Here is a 21,059-nt window from a genome sequence, read left to right as displayed (position 1 = left end):
CAGGTGATACAAAGGGAAGTATTACCTTGATTTCTGTTACCAAAGCAGTACAAATTGTTTAAGTTCTGTGCTCTCAAGCTATGCATTTTATAGGCTAACCAGGTTCAACACTATACAGAACTAATATAAAGTCATTGCTCATTTGTGAAATCAATCTGAAGCAGCTAACTGCAGGCACACATTAGAAAAAAGGGTTATGTTTCTGTATGTACCATGTATGTACTGCATGTATGTACCACATCACAACAGATAGCCAACGTTGTGTCAGCCCCTTGCAAACCTGCTATGTTTAAAAGTCTGTTAGTGCTTTCATTATAAAACTGTTTTAAGGGAACTGTTTCACACCAGGCTTGAAACGTGGCATGCAAGTTCCCAAATCACATATAGTCCTGCTTGAACTAGAAGACAAAGGAGACAAAAGGACACTCACTCATCCCTTCTGGGTCCAAGAAATATGTATGACAGCTTGGAATAAAACAGTTATACTGGAACTTCCTCACATTTCCTATTTTCAGCAAGTTCCTGTGATTTTCAGCAATGCTCTTTCCCAATGCAACTTCACAGTGGAGTAGCAGTCTAAACATGGTAAGTTTTTGTAGCATGGCAGGAAGGGCACCTACACCTTGGGATTCTTTTTTTTTTCTCTACCTGTAATGCCAATGTTCTTCAAGCAAAAACCTCAGAATGCAGTTAGCAATTTTCACTACACTGAATCCTGAACGCTAGATACTCTTCCAACAAAACAAAATTTATTGACATGAAAATATTATCCACCTAGCTGCTCTAGGCTTCTATGAGAGCTTTTTTGTTTAGGGGCTACAGCAATAGAGAACTTCTCTGAAAGAGGACAGCTCTTTCTCTGCTGGTTATCCACATTGACAGAGATACCCTAGCACAGGTAGTATCACTGCTGTCATATTACTGCACTTGCTAGTCATGCCAAAGGACTTACAAGCCATTCAAAAGCAACTCTTCAGGCAAGAGACACCACCCAAAGATCTAGGCTGCCAGAGATAACTCTAACTAGAAAATCTGGTTAAATTTAATGAAATATCTAGATGTGCTTCAAATGCTAGCAAATCATATTTTAACGCTTGTATCAGTCTGAAGGGGAAAAAAAAGGGTAACTGACATCACATGAACAAAATTCTTAGCATACTTCTTGCAGAGATACATCTCTCAATAATAAATAAATATCTGTTATCTGAAGTTTATAGTTTGTTATATGTGGTTATTTTTATTTCTCTGACTACCAGCTTTCAGACAATCTCAGTCATCCAAAATGTAAAACTATTAAAATAAAAAATAAAGTTTTCATGCCACTTCTGATACCCTGTGGTCTCTAATGCTTTGACACTATATGGAAAATGAAATTACAAATCAGTTGTAAAGGAGTTTGAGAGAAAAAACTAGCTAAAACTTCACTTTACGATGCTTCACATAAGCAGACAGCTATGGTAAATTTTAATTGCAGCATGTTCCAACCAACTGCCATAGAAAGCCTGCTTTTCTTTCCTAATTTTCCCTCACCTTTGTTGCAGGAACAGGCCTTACAGATTTGTTTGCAAGCTTAGAAATTTTCTTCCCACAGATCTGGAGAAGGCACTTGGGAAAAACACCTGACAATTCAATAGTAATGCCAGCACTAAGCCCTCCTTCTGGTTGGAACCTTTTAACTGAAATACTGAATATATTATACCTCCTAAAACAGAAGCTGGCATTAGAGACAACAGCTTGATATATGAAGAACCTGGAACAGAAAGATCCACCTCCTTCTCCTCTTCATCTTCATTCATGTCTGCCTCCTCCACTGAGTCAACTTCTGCTCGTGCCTCAAAGATTAAAAAAAATGTCAGCACAAAAATTCCAAATCCTCATTACCTTTCATGATTCCAAGTGTCAACCAAGTGTCAAAAATACCAACTATATATGAGACGTTCCCCACTTTATTAATTTCTCTCATTTTCATTAATTTGAAGCTTACAGAATAAAAGCTTTTCCTCTACCTTAATGAAACGCAAAACTGATTGATAAAAATCACATGGGTATGTAATTCAATATCTGTAATAGTAAAATAATTTCAACACAGACTGAACTAATATTACTAAAACTTCATTTTCACTCTGATTCTTCTTCAGTTAGAGTACAATGTTTTACATTGGCACTTTACATTACACTAAGCATTTCTGCTAGACGTTATTTTTCCATACTAGTTTTCAGAATTTGAAAAACTGCAACGTGTTTACAATGCTTTCAATAAAAATATACTTACTCATTTTCTAACAAGTCTAAAGTAACAGTGCCAGTAAGACAGAGCTATGTACTACTGTGAAAGGTTCCGTATTGCAGCAGCATTTAGAGATTTCCTTTATTCTGTCTCGTGCTCTTCCATGCAAAACACATTTTTATTTGTAAGGTTTATGCTGAACTCTTCTCATCAACTTAAATAAAGCAAGCATGTTTTTTAATTTTAAAGCTGCATATTCTGACCTTTTTGTAATAGCCAGTTACAATATGTAAATAGAGCTTATCTTGTAATAATGCAGTAAATGAAAACTTAGAGGTATTTACTATGTCATAAAGCAGCAATGGATTATTCCTAGCCTCTCTTACAAAGTTATTGTGTATAAAAAAGGTCACATAGATGATCTTAAATGTTCATCTCCTTGCACCCTTTCATTTTGTAATGTTATTGAGTCAACTAATCAGACTGAAGTTTCAGAGTTTAACAGCCCTGTAGGTACATAAAAAACTTTCCAATGTGTATCTCAATTCCTCTCTGGCTGCCTTTATCAAGGCAGCTGTAAAAGTTCAGAAAAGAAACAGAGGAAAAGTTTTCAGCTAATTCCAAAAATAGCACCTACTTTTCAAACGGACTTGCCCATTTCAGGAACAAAACCACTAAACAAGTGTGTGGCTGCAATGGATGAAACAGTAATCACAAAGGCTGCTTAGTTTCAAGACTCAACTGCAAGCATTAACAGTGGAACATAAAATGCAAATCAGGTGCTCAAAAAATAACCTGCAGACTTAACTGAAGAAAGACAAAAAATTACCTTCTGACTGCTTAGACCTCACTTGGCCTTCATTTGTGCCTTTCCCCTCTCATAAGTCTTAGCTATGCTAATCATCCTTAATATCATTCCATTTCACCAGCAGGAGCTCATATTCCTTCTATGAAGCTTCAATGGTTGTCTCGTAGAGATGGCACAAGGCCTTGTTTCCCTTCCAAGGGGACACAACCCATATCAGATGGAAGTGTCGGATATCCTTACTATTAGACATACAACATTGCTACCTGTTCAGGAAGATGAAGAATTGTATGTTCTTCAGAGCCAAATAAGGAGAGTGATTTATAGGCCGAAATGGCTACAACAGGATCCTAGAAAATTAACAAGAAGAAAAAGAAAATCACAAGCACAGCTGATGATATTGCTACCTACTGGATACTCCACATACAAAGAGCCTATCCACTAACATCTAAATGCTGAAAAAAACCTTTAAAATAACAATGTTTTCCTGAGGTGCACTCTCAATTGCTTGCTTTATGTACACATTGAAAAGTAGCAAGACCAATTACCTAGGCTTGACAGCAAACATTCTGATTGCTACACTCCATTACCACTGTGAGGGTAGTTTATGTAGAAATATCCGAGCTATATTTAAACTAAAATACTTTGGTTCTACCAGCCCCACAGTGATGATGGTCCAACGTTCCAACTACATTACAATACCCCACCAAAGAACTGCGCTGTCACAGCTGCATCTTTGCCAACAGTACTTCGTCATGTCAAGGCTGAAGTCTACCAGAGGAGTCAACCTAGTTTGTGGTACAATTCTCCTTGGGAGTGTCAGATGCAAGGCCCATCAGCTACCTTCTTTCATGTGCACTGCTTCAAAAACAGTATTAAAAAAAGTCAATGACAGGAAGAAAACTCTATTAGAAAATGAGATTACTGACACTGATAACCTTGTCTTAACAGAAAGGTATAAAACTTAATATCCAGTTACCCACACCAGGAATTAACATATTCAGTTGTATCACCTACCTTGTTTTGTGTGTTGTTCCAAAGGAAGCTGATAACTTGAGCTTTGAATTTCTATAAAAACGAACAAAACAAGCATTCAGATTTCCTTTAACCAAACACAAAGTTGAAGTAGAGGCAGTTACCTGACACAAACTGCTGTCATGTCAACATGCACTGAGCTATGAAAACGAAAGGGGTGCAAGTTTAAACTGTAGGCAAATTCACATGTCCTCACATTCTGGGAGAGGGAAACCTTTGATCAGCCTTGCACTGGAATTTCTCACCTATCTCTGAGGATTCACTAATGCAAGCTGAAATTGTGAAACTGTATGGAAATAGGCATTATGATTAACCTGGATTAGGCAGTTATGGTGCAGTTTAGAGATATTAAAAACAAGCAGACACATTTAAAACTCATGTACAGAGATACATTAAAATTAAGAGACTTACATTAGTCCATGAGTACATACCTCATATTCATTTGTATTCACTGTTAATGAGGGAACCAGGGCAAACAATTCATTCAGCGCTTTTAAAATAAGGGGCCTTGTATCACAACTCAGCTTTGGTGACAGAGCATTCCATGCAGAACGGATGCAAACAACCTGTAGGGAAAGTGGGAAGTGTTATTACTAAGAGCAATCCCAACTTAGACAACATTTCCTTCCAGCATTTAGCTTCTTTCTTCCTACTTGGGAACAGGAACAAATATAAGCTTCCAAAAAAAGAAAAAAAAGCAAGCACATTTAAAATTCACATGTATTAACAGTCTCACAGTATATTAATTGACATCATGCAACAATACTGCACAGCACTTCACCAGATAAAGCAGCTACCAATAGGACTAAATAGGACATTGTTACCAATACCCATAAAGCTGCAGATGTATCTTCATATAACAGTACTGCTCTAATTCACTTGTTTAAATCAGCTTAAAAGCAAGCTCTTTCTGGGAGTTCAACAGGATTAAAACAGAGGAAACTATGAAGGAAGCTGTGTTCTCTGGGAGCCCTCCAAAACAAAATGCCATTAATCTTTAAACACAGCCAAATCCAACCAAACTTGCACAAAATGGCAGACTTGAACAAAAGAACGTACAACTGCAGGAATCCAGAAATCGTTGGGAAAATGTCAAACTAAAATAAACATTAATGCCACAGCTTCATTAGCCCTATACTGAGCAGGTCAGTTCTTAAAATTTACAGTGAAAGAAATCACTTCAACAAACCAGAAACATAAAAAAAAAATTCTGTCAGGAAACCAAAGATGATAGTAACATCATGGTTCCAAAATTGTGAAACGTGTTTGAAAATAAGATAATTAATTTTTATTCTGTTAATACTGAATTTGAAGTCTTGCCATTTGCTCTCTAAGTCCTTAGAACATAGTAGCAACTTCAGCCTTTTAAATCTGCCTTTGCAGTTATACTAGAAACCAGAAAGTTTCTGTGCATTAAACAGAAGCTGAAATCACTTCAGGTATTCTTCTCCAGCCTAGCTATTAGGTCCACAAGAGAGAAGGGGAAGAGGGTGCGTGTGGGGGGGAAGGAACCACAACAAAATATTGGCAATGGCAGGTGAAAACAGGAATATCTGCAGGCTTCCATGATACAAAAAATCCAGTATAAACTGTAAAAAATAATGCTTTTTCTGTTTGGGTTGTTTTTTTTTTTAAGTCAGGAGGCCAATATTTGGTTATAGGTCAAACATACCCTGAAAAGCAAAGCAAGTTGCCATTATAGATCATAAAATTAAACACTCAGAGCACCTTGCATGGTTCTAAGACTGGTATTTTTTCCACAGATTAGAAATCACTGTGAAAAAAACCAAGAACAAAGCACTGAAATCTTCTAACAGAAAGGTAACAGTCTGCATAGGAAGAAGTCTACCCTGCTCTTTAATACTTAGAGAAGGTAGGGAAATCTGAATGAGTTAAGCTTGAAAATCTAATAGGACTACATATATGTACCCTGGTGGTTAGGTGGCAAAAAGACTATCAGAATTCTCAGGCAGATCCAACATACACTGGGAAGCATTACAACATAGTAAAAAGCATTAGTTAACCAGCTCAACAGATATTAATTTTTTTTTAATTATATACACCAATAGCCAAAATCCATATGAGATTGTCAGCTATAAGAAGACAAGAGGGGGAGAAAAAAATGTTCTACAGCTTGTTTCTCTCAACTGAATGGCTTCATTAGCACCAAACAACAAAACCTCTCCCCACTCACATTCAGTGTTTGACAAGCAACAGCAAATATCTTGGCTTTTTTGCCCTAGCCAGCTACGACTTCTGGGGCTCACAGACATTACACTGACTAAAAATAAGAACCAAGTGCATTATAAAACACATTTACAGCGACCTCTGTATTACACTTGTTTCACAGAAAACATTAAAATATTGGCTCTATTTATGAAGTCAGTATCTAGGTCACTCTCATGGCAAGCTGTCTGGAAGGACACTGAGACATGCTCCACTTTTCAGACCTCAATTCGAAAAGGCACTCCACTTTTAGCCTGGATTAAATACATGAACAATCCCACTGAATCCAAGATCACTTTTTGTTCTTAAGTTCATGATTATGCTTAAGAACTTTACCAAAGTATCCTTAATCAAAGACATGAGTCTCTGAAATTGTTAAGCAACTTGTCATCAAGGCACATGAGATATTGTGTCTGGAAACTCAGTGCTGTACATAATTAGTACAAAATTTTACAGTATATAGACAAAAGGGTAATCTTTTGGGTCATATGAAAGGATGAGGAAGCAGACACTGGAGTTTTATTTTGTTGAAGCTTTGAAAGAGAGTGAAGGCTTTGATTCCTCCTTGCTGAAAAAAAGGAATATTCACAGGAGAGTTGTACAGATTAATTGTTACAAAAGCATTTTGATTTCTTCAGACAGAAGGCCCTCGTGAAGTAAAGGGATTACTGCTGTGCAGCAGTACCAGAGCTGAAACGTGAGCTTTCATTTTTCTCTTTTCCCTACTGTTGCAAGTCAGCACAGCACAGCACAGCATGAATATGGTGAGTACAGAGGGATTTTCTGAAAGCTGCAAGCAACAACATCCAAATTAAAAAACTGGCACTGTTCCACTTGACCCAGAAGTTCCTGATGCTCAGCTTTATTTCCAAGAAAACATGATTCCAGCTTCAGATGGCAGCAAAACTTGCTTAATTCACAGCACTCACACAAAAAAAAAAACTCTCACAAATGTAAATATGTCCACTTAGGGATGCTAAAAAAGTCTTCCTGTCTACTGCTTCTGTTCACCACAGTATTTTATGAAGAATAACATCAGTGTATAGGAAGATTTCAAGCTGAGGTGTGGCCTACTCTACAGGTTCTTCTTCAAGTCTGAAAGTGATTTGAGTAATTTTATACACACTGAAAATTCTTTGGACTGTTTCTTACACCAGCCCAGAAGCTTTTAGAAGTGGTGACTTACACAGTCAAAGCAAATTGCCTTCACATTCCAACCTGAAAAGTGTTCAAGATGCAAGCATTGCTCTTGTCCTTTTAGAAAGGGAAGAGAATCCAATGAAACACTCATCTTCAAATCCATTCACAGCTAATTCCTGTTATCCTCACCTCTTTCTTCTTCAGTAGGAAGGGAGCAATTTACACTGCAAAATCAGGTCAAACTACCAGTTTAACTTACCCATCCATTTGACAGTCAGATAAGCACCTTCACATTACTCCATGTACTCTTAGATGAGAGTTGGTTTTAAAAATTGAATTATTTCACTCTTTGTTTAGTGATTCCTCTTTGCCATAAGACCTAAAGCAATGGGCAACTGCTAGGCTGATGATGCGCAAGATCTGTTCATCATGCAAGTAATTGTTTTTGTATGCCCATGTGTTTGTATTCAGCTTCTAGAGCTCAGATTGAACCCTAAGGTCTCTGGTGAGAAGATCAGCTTTTGTTCTGCAGGCAGGGCAGTGATTTCAGAAGCTTATTTCACCAGCTGCCACACTGATTCTTCACTGAGCAAAATAGGGATACTGCATGTGCCTGTTCCATATCCACTCCTTCCAGTGAAAGGCTTATCTATCTTTTTTTAAAAAAAAAAAACCAATTCATCTATGCTCTTTATTAGATATATCAAAATAATATCAACATTTACCTGACGGAGGCACATGTGAGATTAAAAAGGAGCCATCTATATATCAATGAACCTGTTTCAGACCATCCACATGCTCAGGAAGACACCGCTGTATCAGGTTATGTTCAGAACATTTGGGTTTAGGTGTTCAGAATGTTTCTAACAGTTAGAAATCATGTGCTTCAATTAGTGTTTTCTTCTGTATTCATCCTGCCTTTTATAAAACTGAAAGACTACAACGCTGTAACTACCATCCAGCTATTCAACAAAACTTAATCAACTTTGTGGAGTGAAGAAAATAATGACTACACATTTACACTATTACCCTAACTACATCACCGCAGTGAAACATAATTGGTCCTACTTAGCCCTTCCTGGATAAAAATAAGCCTCAGCAGGCTTATTTTTGCCTTTAAAGATCTGCATGACAGCTCAACGAGCAGTCAGTACAACATTTTGCATTTCTAGGCACTGAAAAACATCTGGAAGATGCTCGGCCAGTGGTACAGTTCTAGCTGAAGAATTATACAAAAAGAAGTAGTTGAGTTCCACAGGAAGCTTCACTAAGCAGTATTATCAGAACTAAAACTTCCTAATTTTTCCACGAGATTTTTCCAGTTGCCCATGCTGCCTCTCTGTAAGAAGCCATGTATTCTAGTGAAAAAGTAAGTAATTTCCCTGCAGCATTTGGTCAAACCTCACATTGCTCCCTGAGGAGAATTTAACTTTTCAGATTTTCCACCATACCTAAGATAATTGTGGCTGGAATCCATCTGTTGCTACCGTTTGTCTTTCAGACCTCAGGCTCCACTGCAACAAAACCAGTGCAACACAAAGGAAAAACAAACAGACAAACAACCCCCCAAAAACCACAACAACCCAAAAAAACCCCAACCCACCCCCAAACAAACCCAAAAAACCAAAACCCCCAACAAACAACAACTCCCTCACCCCAAAACCCCAACAATAAAACAAAGGAAAATGCCAAACCCATAACAATGCAGGCTTAGACACGAATAGCTAACCCATGAGTATGTTTCTATGGTAATGACCACTGATGGCTAGAAACACCTGGTCTGGTAGCATTGCAAGTGAAAATGATGCCTCTCTTTCCCATCTTTCAAAATACAGTTTGCAAGAATATGAAAATATCTCTTCCAGTATTCAGAAAGACAGACATACCTATTAGCACTCGAAGTTCTTACTAAACTAACCATCCAGAAATTTAAAATTTGTAATGAGCTAGTTCTCTGGAAACAGAAAATACACCAATAATATGCAGAGAAACGAAGTTGTGTATTCATGGGGACTCATTTGACATTGTTATTTAGGAAGACTACAAAATGATTAGCTAACCATGAGTATTTCATTTCATTCTTTTCTACAGTTTCACACATGTTCTCCAATTTCAGCTAACAGTTGAAAAAAAGGCTATAAAAATAGGCAGCAACCTAACAGAAGTTTCAGATTTATCAGATAACCATACCATGCCTAAGCAATGGCAAATTGCGTTCTGTGATAATTGTTTGGAACAACTTAGATGTATTAGCATTTTCAGTGTTAATCCCCATGGCAGATGGAGCTAAGTGAAATCTGCAGGAGCAACATACATGAAATGTCTTCTATTAGCTACACTGAAACAACACAGTGGTTTTGAACCATGTATATTTGGTATGCCAAAACCATTGGTCCTCCATTAAGTCACACATAAACAACAACAGTATTAGAACAGTCATACAGTATATTACACAATATTCCACTGAGGATTGTTTTCCACACATACGCATGTACATGTAAGCATCATACTCACTAAGTGCGGTATTAGTGTCATACAGGATCTAGTTCTTAGCAGACTGTAATGAATAAATAGTATTGCAGTTTTGTCAAAACCAAAATACTTTCACCATAAAACAATTTTAATGATTTTTTTCCTTTCACAAACAGAAGCAATGTATTTGCTTTACTGTACTTATAAAACATTCATACCAACGGCGGAGATTGTATTAACACACTGCTGATGTGAAATCTATTTATATTAGTCTATCTGGAGAAGTGGAAGATGAGCAGAAATTCAATTTTTCTACAGGCTAAAAGAAACAGCCTGTGTTTTCAAATGAGTTCCCATTGCTAAACATTTTATTGAAGAGTACAGGCATCATTTAATTGCAGAAAGATGTATTCTTCAGTACAGCAATATACATTTGCCAGCGTATGCAATTTCTAACTGTTCTGTTTTTGTCATCAATGACTTGCCAGTCTCTAGCATGCCCAACACGCACTGAATTGTCTTACTAGACTGCAACTGCCAACATGCTCTCTCAGTCAGGATTGCAGTATACCAAACATAATACACAGTCCCAAAATACAGCAAGTGTAACAAGTTCTATTACTTGGGATTAACTCCTTAAGAAAAAAACACTGGATCATACTAAACAAAAAAATGTTAAGATTACAATCACACTTTTTTGTGGGTTTTGTCAGCCTTTCACAATCAAATGTTTCCATTTTCTCACTCACCACTGCTTTTGTATTGTTCTGGAGGGCAAAAGATAAACACCATCATTTTATTTGCTTTCCTGGTATTTGTATTTAGGGGGTTTGTTTTTAAATAAAAGGAGATTCAAACAAAAGAAAGTGCTTTAGCCATCAAAAAATTTTGCCAGCAAAGTTTCAGACTTGACCCTTCAACGTAACACTGCCACTACCTGCAGCCCTGAAGGGGGTGGAAATAAAAAGAATCTTCAATTTGCATGAGGTCTTGAGGTACTGGCCAGCACGGAGATACAAAATCCCAGATGCACGATATCAGTTAGTGTCCAAAGTTGAAAGGGGTGCAGCTCCAGTCTTACATAGATAATAAGCTCAAAGAATTGAAGGCTCAAGTACTGCAGAACATTGAGATGCTGGCAGGACTGAGCAGCATGACAGGTCTTAACTGTAAAGACAGAACAAGGACAATCTTGTCTAAGGCATTCTCCTGTCTTCTCAGTATGTGCCACTCTGGACCTCATCTGAACACAGGATCATCTTCACCACAGCCCTGTTAAATAACTGTGCATTAAGCTAAACAAAATAGTTAAGAATCAGTGGAATTCTCCAAAGCAAGTTTTTTCTCAGATTAGAAAGACACGTATTATTCTGGCACCTATTTAAAAAGCTCTGTATGGAGGAACTAGTCATATTTTCAGGATCCACAACCACACTGGGGACACAGTGTTCTGAATTCTAACCCCACTTCACATTCTGTTCAACACAGTGACAAAAATAAGCATCAGCCTATATCAAACCTTATTCAATGTAGCTGCAAACTGCAAAGACATTATCATAGTTTGAGTAATAATATTGTCATTTCAGTGGCATTCAATTAGATAATCACATTTTAGAGCCACTAAGCAAGGTTCTTTTGGCATTTCTGACAAAATTAAAAGCCTTCTACTGTATGCTGGTTCTGATAAGAGGACCTTTAATTTCATGGAAATCCAGAAACTTATCAACAACACCCAGAATGTTTCTGCTTTTGCAAAGAACGCTTGCAACAGAGTTCCCGGCCTAAACCAGATGGCCCTACGAGATGCCACTCTGACAGCTGCCAGCTTAAACATGAAAACTTAAATCAATAATCCAACATCCAAGTGTCAAATCTAAAAAAGTCCCAAACAAGTTCTGGTTCTTTGCAGCTAAGGTGGTAATGTTTGAAAAATTGCATTGCTGCATCAAGAAATCATAAAATACTACCATTCTTGAAACTATAGCTCTTTAAGAATGAAAAGAGGAAGTTTTCTAAATACCAAAAAACCCCTTTAAAATAGTGCAGGTGTGCATTTGTGTGTTTCATTTCTCATTGGATACCTTGAAAACAAACACATATCCTTCAAATGATTACATTCTCTTCTGCCACAATATAAGGCATGTTTACTTCACATGCTTCCCCAAAAAAATAATGCGCTGCTCTTGCATACTCAGTTAATAGCATAGGAGCCTGCAGGAAGTCACCTTTTTCTCATTTTAAACACTGCTGGTATTAGGAGATGAAGAAAAAATTTTTTTCTTTTGTTACAAAGGACAACAGAACCAATCTGAATTCATTCAGGTTGTTAAATTCTACTTCAATTTTAAACTAGGTGTCGTGGTTTAGCGGCAGCTCAGCCCCACACAGTCGCTCGCTCACTGCCCCACCGGTAGATGGGGGAGAGAATCAGAAGGGTAACGCTCGTGGGTTGGGATAAGAACAGTTTAATAATTAAAATTAAAAGAAACAACAGTAGAAATGCAATGGAAAGGAGAACAACGAGAGGCGCAAAGCCCCGGGGGAGGGGGGAAGGGAGGGGAGAGGGGGAACGAACCGCCGAAAAAAACCGCCCGCGCCGCAGCTGCTCACCGCCCGCCGACCCGCCTCCGCGCTGCCACTGCCCCCCCCTCAATATATTGGTCATGGTGTCACATGGTATGGAATGAACCTGCCATTGGCCAGTCGGGGTCAGCCGTCCCCACCACGGCCCTGCCCCTCCCAGCCACCCCCGCCACGCGGCAGAGCGCGGGAAGCTGGAAAGGTAGATGACCCCCACAGTGAGGAGAATTAACCCCTTCTCAGCCAAAACCAGCACACTAGGACAGAAAGAAATTCATTAAAAGTAGCCAGGGACAGGTTTAGAAAGAGAGATTTGTTAAGAAGGGCAAGTGTGTGTGGTTTTTGTCTTAGCTAAAGTGCATCTTGGAGTATTCCACAACTTAAACATTTTTGCTGCATTCTGAGAAAAAGGATAATTTACAGTACGTCTTACCTGTCCAAACACTGTTGACAACTAAGTGGATCTCATATGACTTCAGACTGGGTAATAACCCAGTAAACTTGGTGAATTGATCTGAAGAAGGAACGTGATTTAACCTGGATGAAAATCATCTGGTACACAATAAATACAGATGCTAGAGGATACAAAAACCATCACTGAGCATAGCTATGCATTCTGGCCTGTCATTAATGGACTTTATCCTCAGTTGCTGTAACACTCAATTTCCCTAAAAAAAAAAAAATAATTTTTTTTAACTCGTAAAAGGTTACGACTGTAGAATTCTTTTGGCTCCTTTCAGAAGACATTTCCTAGACTCATAACATAATGGTAGTCCTACAGAAAACCTCCTACCAAATGAAGTACTGTGAACCAATGGAGCAGGGGAATGGGAACAGCAGGGAAGATAAGAGAGGGGTACTTTACACAGAAATTTTTAAAAAGTAAACAAACAAAAATGTTACAAAAGCAGCAATAACCTTGACATGATGTCTTTTCTGGAAAAAGAGGTGACTGTCATAAACAGCTTGTGATGAACTTCCTCTGCTAGTCATGAACTGCCAAGGAAAAACCCTGTGATTGCAGAGGCATTGCTTAGTTGGGCAAAGCTGTCTTTGAAAATACAATACACTCTAGGAAACAAGCAAGATAAGAGAACATTACTTTATGACACTGATATGCCAGTTATTATCTGCAGAAAAAGAATCACTGCTAATCACAAAATATGTGTCCTCAGATCTAGACACACTGGTGTCTGATAAAAGTTCTTTTTAAGCCTATTTTCATCTTTATGTTCTCTGGGTTTTTTTTCATTCTGGGTTTGTTGAAATTGACTTATCATTGTAATCTTGAGACATTAACAACCATATAACTTACAAGCTCTCAGTGCTTCTAGTACAGTGCATTTTGTTTTACATTTGTGTCTTCTTGCTATTTTTAAAATTTATTTTAAAATAGCAAGCTTTCTGCTGGTTAAAGCACTGACTGGAAACATATTTGCTAGAGGGGAAAAACTAGAAGATAAGTTTTACTGATGTCAAGGAGAGAAAAAACACTCTTGCTTCAGGTGACCTACACCCCTGAAAGGGTGGAAAATCATAGGAAAAAGTAGGGAACAACAACATTTAAATAAAATTTTACTTCTGATCTGGTGGGGGGGAACAAGACAGAGAAGCACATCATTATAAGCAATATTTCCTCTGAGAAAAATGTCCACGCATACCAAACCTCAGCAAGACTGATCTACCATGTCTATCACAGAATCCTTGATTGAGAAAATAACTTAGGTTGGAAGGGACCTCTGGAAGTCACCTAGCACAACCTACCCCACAAAGGAGGGCCAACTGGATTAGGCTACACAGGGGCTATTTCACTCGCTTTGTAAGGAGAAATGGTAGTTTAAGGGTTGTAAAATAATAGGTGCAAAAATTTCTAGTAACATTTCTTAGCTCTATATGGTTGTTTGGGTTCACCCTTTGATATCTGCAGGTATCACAACCTCCTTCAATGAAAGCAAGTTATGAAATTCCTCTTCTTTTCGGTGAATCACGGACCACAACACCTGTGTAACAGCTCTCAAGGCTTTTGATTGTGGTTGGCATAGCTTACTGTTCCCTGTGATTACAGTGCTACAGCCATCATCTTACAGTCTATGCATTTTCTATCCTAAAACAACATATCAAATGAGAAAAGGGTTTTTATTCTTGATTTTTTGAAGCCAAGACATATTAATACTGCTCAAAACTTCTGGCACTCTGAAAAAATAACTTAAGCAGAACTGGGGTCTTCAAATAACCTAGAAAACACAGCTGGGAATGGGTCTCATTTAACAGCTTTCTAAACAACTCCATCACCTCTTAACAACCTTAACAACTCCTCCTAGAGTACGCACAACATCAAAAAGAGTATCCCAATACAATTGCATATTTTATTAACACAGTCCAGTAGGTTCAGCAGAAATACAAAACAGATTCCTCAGTCTGTCATTGTCACAAAATGATCCTCAGGTACCTACTCTTGAATTATTGGTCTTCCTTTCTAGCTTTTTGGTAAAACCTTAAAACTCTATTAGTATATCCAGACAGTGAACATGACAGTAGCCAAGTCAATATACTGTATTCATCATTTATTGCAGAGTGGCTCCACCTCTTTTATGATGAATGCCTGAAATTCAGAATCACATCTAAACTACCTATCAGAATCTTTCCAGAACATATAACTGCAGCAAAACCCACCAGACACATCCTCGACTGCAAAGTGTTACACTTAACAGCCAGCTACAGAGATACCTGCAACTTGCAAAAAGTAAAGGGCATACTATTGCCTTCTGTAAGTGCTACGACCAATAAACCCCTACAATGGAGGAAGGCTCAGATGAGCAAAGGTGATGTGACCATGAAGCTCAGAGAATAGTGCAGGGTGGGACTGACCCCAGCTGTTGAAAAGAAACTTTCTCAACACGAAGTGAATCTTTGTTTTAGATAAACATCTTTAAACAGTTCAGTGGATCAACTAATGGTGTAAATGTTTCTCCCCAGTTCATTAAAAGAGTGTGAGCATGCCCCTGAGTGAGTCAGATCAGCATATGGGGGCATGAATACATGGCTCAGTCTAACATAGAGTATAAACACTAAACGGCCAACAAAAGAATTTCAATGGGCTTGAGGTGGCCTCAACCCACATATTCCCTCCTAGCGACTGGGGACACTCAGCATCATGATGGTGAGCATATTATAGAGCCCAGTAATGGGAATCACATTGGTATTGTGATCGTATATGGCAATTGCTATATTTTGCTGAGTGTAACTTACATTTGTGTTGTGCTTTTGGTATATTTTGTATCACTGCTGAATCAGAAACCCTGTGTAACAGCTGTCTTCATATAAGTAAATCTGATATTATGCATTATACCCCACATGCACAGAATATCTAAAATAACTCAGTCAGAGTATTGGACTCTGACACACACTGTGATAATGAAAAATGATCCTGGCTGCCCCTGTGACATTTCTGGACAAATATGATATATAAACAAATTAGAGTAAATAAAACCATCTTCTTTTCAAAACACATTTTGCCCAATACTCAAAAAACAGCTGACTTGCCACAGAGGCAGAAGTGCTATTAATCCTGGGCATTAACATCTGAAGCACTTCTCAATGCCATTTCCATAGTAAAAAGTTTGGCCATGATCATTCTGCCTACAGAGTATGTCGATATTCAAATGCAAAATGCTTACATTGAAATTTCAGCTACAAAATGGAGATTCTTTTCTGGGACTACACAACTAGCTTTCCAGTTTCTACTAACAGATTATAAGTAGTTGGAGGACAAGTTTCCTTAATTTATTTTGTGTCTGCAATGAATCCAACGTGAAGTTGGAGACCAAACAGGGGAAGTAACATCCAAGTTAAAAGCCACTGTTAGTGTTTTAAATTACAAACTTTAAGACAACATTTATTACAATTACAAGTCACATTGTGTGCTCTGAAGAATATAAAATTTTTCTAATAGAAAAAATAGTAACTTCTTTACCTAAAATACATTGATGACTTTAGTCTTCCTGAACCTATTCAGTGTCCCTCAAGCTATCGCTATACAACATTACTTAGAAAAAGTGCAAAAGCTATCTTTTTAGCAAAACAAGAAGACAAGGTTAGAATTCTGTTCAAGCCCTGAGGGAAAAATGCAAATGAAGTGTCAAAATATATAAAATGGCAAAGCTTGGGACAGCAAAAGTAGAGAGAGGAAGGGAAAAAAACAACATGGTAATGAAAGGACTAAACCCCTGACGGTCCCTGACTCAGACCTAATTGTAAGCAACCTTGTCCTCTTGTGGTTTCCTCCCTTGCAAAGACAGTTTTAGGTATTTGAATAATGCCACTTGGTGTGTGATAGGATTAAAAAGATCTTGAATAAGCTTGTGGATGCATTGATAACATAGACTCAGACTCGGGATATCAGTGCCAAGATAAGCACTCCAGGAACTAGTTTAAATCCCAGGAACTAGTTTAAATCAGTGTCTTGTGATAGTCCAAGACCAAAGGACTGATGAGCTAATTCAATGACTATATATAGGCAAAGGAAACCCAATGTTCAACCACCAGACAGGTGAGGAAGACCATCGGAGACCACTGGAGGACCCTCAAAGACCACTAAAAGACAACTATGCATGCAGATTGAACTTTTACATATGTTAATGAATCCTCGGGAACTTTATGACTATGTATGACTTTATAGCATATAATCTTTGGAAGTTTACCTTATCACTGGAGCACTCATGGTAGAGCAATCCCCAGTGCTGCCCAGTGCTGTAATAAAGAATGCCTGCTTAATAGTGACTTTGTTGCTATTGAGTTTTATTTCGGGAACTTTCTGGATACTCTGCTTCCTCTTACGGGGAGGTTCGGACTTTGAAGGATAGTATCCGTGAATTTTTGTATCAGTAACACCAGCTAGACTACACTAGTATGCCACACATACTGATCAAGTGACAGAAAATAAAGTTGCCACTGTAGTGAATGTTTCCAAGATGGAGAGACTTTGGGTGCAGCAGCAGGTGCAAAAGTAGGAACTGTTTGTGACTACATCACATTTAAAGGTCTCTTCCAACCCAAACTAATCTATGATATAACAGAATGCATTCATAAGAGTAAAAATTAAGTTTACATTGCCACATTCCATTGGCATCTGACAGCTTTAACATTGACATTTCCAGCTTTCAAAAACCAGAAATCGCACCATGAAGATGCACTGAAATGGATTTTGGTAGCTGACTTGGAAGTGGAGCTGGTAACATGATTTTCATTCAGTGAGGGCATAAATCACACAGTTCATATAGAACAAAAAAAAAAGCAGCAGCACTTTTAGGAGCAGTAACAGGTAGTCAGGAAATCAAGTAAAATGGCAAATATTCTGACAGTGGGTGTTCACCACACCAGTCAGACTGAATGCAGGCCAATAAGGTTCCTAGTCAACTTATTTTACTCACTCATTCAGCATGTGGAAAAAAGCCTTACCTAAATACAGTCTCTCTGGGGAGCCTGGCAGCTCCCTTCAACAGGAGACCTGCATGGGTAAGGAACTGCACTTATACTAATGGCTAAAGAGCTCAGATAGAAATTATGTTAATTACATAGTAGGCCAAGGTTATAAAGTAAGGCAAAAAGAAAATGAGGAGTAAATCAGACCTGAGAAAATGAAACTCGCAGAAACTTGAGCCCAAGAAGAAGGTAATGCTCCTCTGATAAAACCTCAACACAAACTCACCATTTTAAGAACACAGTTTTTGTGTGTACACCATTTAAACAACATCCAGCTAAAGTAATTCCTACTAAATGTAAAACTCAGTCAACATAATTTGTTCTCATACAACTTTTCAGTTCATTATATTACTCTGCTATGCTTTTTTCTTCCTGATCAATATCAAATCAATATGGACTGAGGGAATAAACAACAGGAAACCACTTCCACAAAAAGCTTGGAAACGGGTGTCAAATACTATGCTCATTCAAATACTATGTTCATTCTTGAACATTTCTTGGCTTGCATACAGTACTTGATTCATGAAATCAGGATAAATGGAGGTACGCTGGCTTCTGTTGAAACCACTGGGGAAAAAAAATATTTTCCCAGAAATAGGAAATGTGATCTGTCAAGAACTGTGTGTCTTTTACATTTTTGATGTGCAAGTCACTGTGTGCTATTCATTAAAGGCCTTTTCCTATACCTACTAAAAAAAAAAAAAAAAAAGGAGCAGGGGAGGGCTATACCTTCTTGTAAGTCTCACAAAAGCTAAGCTAATACTTTTAAGGCTATTCAGGTAGTACATACTTTGGGTAAAGCCATTATATTTACACAGAAAAACTACTGCAGTCAACAAAATGGAAAACTATTCTTTTACCATGTTCTACAACAACAAAAATCAATGTTAAATCATGTTTTATTATAGCATTACTTTTACAAAGGAGCTTTTCTGAGGCTCTCAGAACTCAGTTTTGACAAAGCCACTTGGTGTATAGGATTCCATCACCTACTATGTCAACACTACACATATGAAAACATACTTTGTTATACTGGTGCAGAAATTAACTGAAAATTAGGTGCTCGCTAAAATCCTGCATCTAAGCAGCTGCACATGGAAAAGCTCAAAGACATTAAATGGCTTTCCCATGGTTATCTGTTGAGACAGTGGCAGAGAGAGAAAGCACCAAAACAAAACCGTCTGACCAGCCTCTATGATTATGCCCTTTAAGGTTTCTGCATTGCAAAGTGGAGTCTAAATACTAAATCAGGGACAGACTGCATGACTTAACCCAAATGGTTACCCAGTTTACCAAACCACAAGAGAATTCTCTATTAAAGTTTCAGTTCACCTGGGTGGCAGATCTGGTCTGCCAGAACATTATATTGGCATGAAACTGGGGAAGAAAAGAAAGCTGAGGAGGGCCTGTAAGAATTATCAGAGGAAAAATTTGGTACCTCTCCACAAAGTTATTCTTTCCTTCCTTTCCTCTACCCTGAGTACCTGGAGCTGCCTCAGCCTTCCACTTCTCAACAGTGGTACAGTATGTCTGCTCTCAAGTAAGGTTTTTATAGTAGGATGTGACATTTATCATAGGCCTAGCTCCTGCTTCTTTTCAGGAAACAAAGTCTAAATTTAATCCAGCCTGGCAAAACACCACTTAAATACTGACTGATGCCAGCATTCAAAGAATCTACATGGCCTTAAGAGCCAAACTTCATACCAAAAGCAAACACAGTAAATACCATAACTTGGTTCTTAGCAGCCATTGTCTGAAGCTTTTTAACTATATTGAATACTAATGTCTATGGACTGCCAGCCATCTACTATGTTGTTCTTGAACTGCTGACATTATTTCAAATGTATAATGTGGTAATGGCTGGATTTTGTTGGACTGGCCTCACTGCAGTAAACACTGCACTAAAAGTAAGGAAGCAGATAACCTTAAAATTGCTGTTTGGCAGAGAATGAATTGTCAAATATTCCTGCAGGCTATCATTAGTCCACTAACTCAGATGACTTGCATAGCCCACAGTTTATCTATAACGTGATTCACAGTGTATCTGTGCCTGCATCACCACATCTGCGATGTCACTGTAGAAAAAAAAAGCCTTGGCTCCTAAGTCAGGAATATTGTAGGATCACAGGACAATTTGTGTTGGAAGGGACCTCAGAATATTTCTAGTCCAACTTCCTGCTCAAATCAGGGTCTCTATGAGATCAGACCCAGTTGCTCAGAGTTGTATCCAAAAGGAATGTGAAAACCTCCAAGGATGGAGACAGCGCAACCTTTCTGGGCAGCATGTTCCAGTGATTACTTGTCCTCTTCATTGCTAAGTAATGAATACATTAGAGTCAAACAGAAGTCTCCCCACTACAAGTGATTTCACTCCCTATCCAGTACACTATGTGAATCCAACCCAGCAGAGCAGGCCAGTATGAAGGTATCAAAAACGAGATCATTTAGATACTTTTCAGCCAATCAGAAAACAGCTGTGCTTTTCAAACCTCAAGGAAAAATGCATGAAAGGATGTCTTTGAAAAAACTGCAAAGCTGACCTAAAATTCAAACCCATGAACTGAAGGGTTGACCTGCTGTAGTAGAAGTTCACAGTACTATTTCCCTGGAACAATTAACTGATGTTGGAAGAGAGGAATTAAATTTGTCAGAAGAAAAAAAAATCTGCAACAATCCAGTGTATTCTTAAAAAAAAAAAAAAAGCCAACTAGGAAAAAAGTCCATGATCCACAAGTAGGATACGAATCACAGGCACAAGCCAATTTAATCTTACCTCAGCCTCACAAAGAGCCTGGAGACCCTGTAACACTATGGCAGCAGGTGAAGCTTGATCAGGTTTCGTACATTCATTTAACACTTGGGAAATTGCAGCCAACATGTCTGCTCCATGCTGATATGGCCTAAAGGAAAAAACATGAATACACAAGGCAATGTTCATGAGTTAATACAAGTTCTATTCTACACCCAAAAATTAATTATTGGTTTTAGTTAAGTGGCAACTAAACCAGACTAGAACTGGGAAGAAATGAAAGATACAAGGGGGGATATAATAAGACACCTCTAATGGCTGACTGACATAGAGAATTAAATCAG

The 21,059-nt window shown here is 38.1% G+C and overlaps 1 protein-coding gene across 3 annotated transcripts in view; it reads right to left on the bottom strand.

Moving 5' to 3' along the window:
* FOCAD (focadhesin) overlaps nucleotides 1-21,059 on the bottom strand; it is a 125,457-nt gene that overhangs the window by 49,036 nt on the left and 55,362 nt on the right. For all 3 annotated transcript variants that reach the window (XM_064438988.1, XM_064438989.1, XM_064438990.1), the window contains 5 exons: nucleotides 20,740-20,866; nucleotides 4,499-4,633; nucleotides 4,050-4,100; nucleotides 3,299-3,382; nucleotides 1,700-1,832 (listed from right to left, as the gene is read on the bottom strand). In XM_064438988.1, coding sequence (XP_064295058.1) covers nucleotides 1,700-1,832; nucleotides 3,299-3,382; nucleotides 4,050-4,100; nucleotides 4,499-4,633; nucleotides 20,740-20,866 — 530 coding nt within the window. The remainder of the gene's footprint in view (nucleotides 1-1,699; nucleotides 1,833-3,298; nucleotides 3,383-4,049; nucleotides 4,101-4,498; nucleotides 4,634-20,739; nucleotides 20,867-21,059) is intronic.

The sequence above is a fragment of the Phalacrocorax carbo genome, chromosome Z (genome assembly GCF_963921805.1).
Source record: "Phalacrocorax carbo chromosome Z, bPhaCar2.1, whole genome shotgun sequence".
Taxonomy (NCBI): Eukaryota; Metazoa; Chordata; class Aves; order Suliformes; family Phalacrocoracidae; genus Phalacrocorax; species Phalacrocorax carbo.
This window is presented reverse-complemented; position numbering and strand designations above follow the sequence as displayed.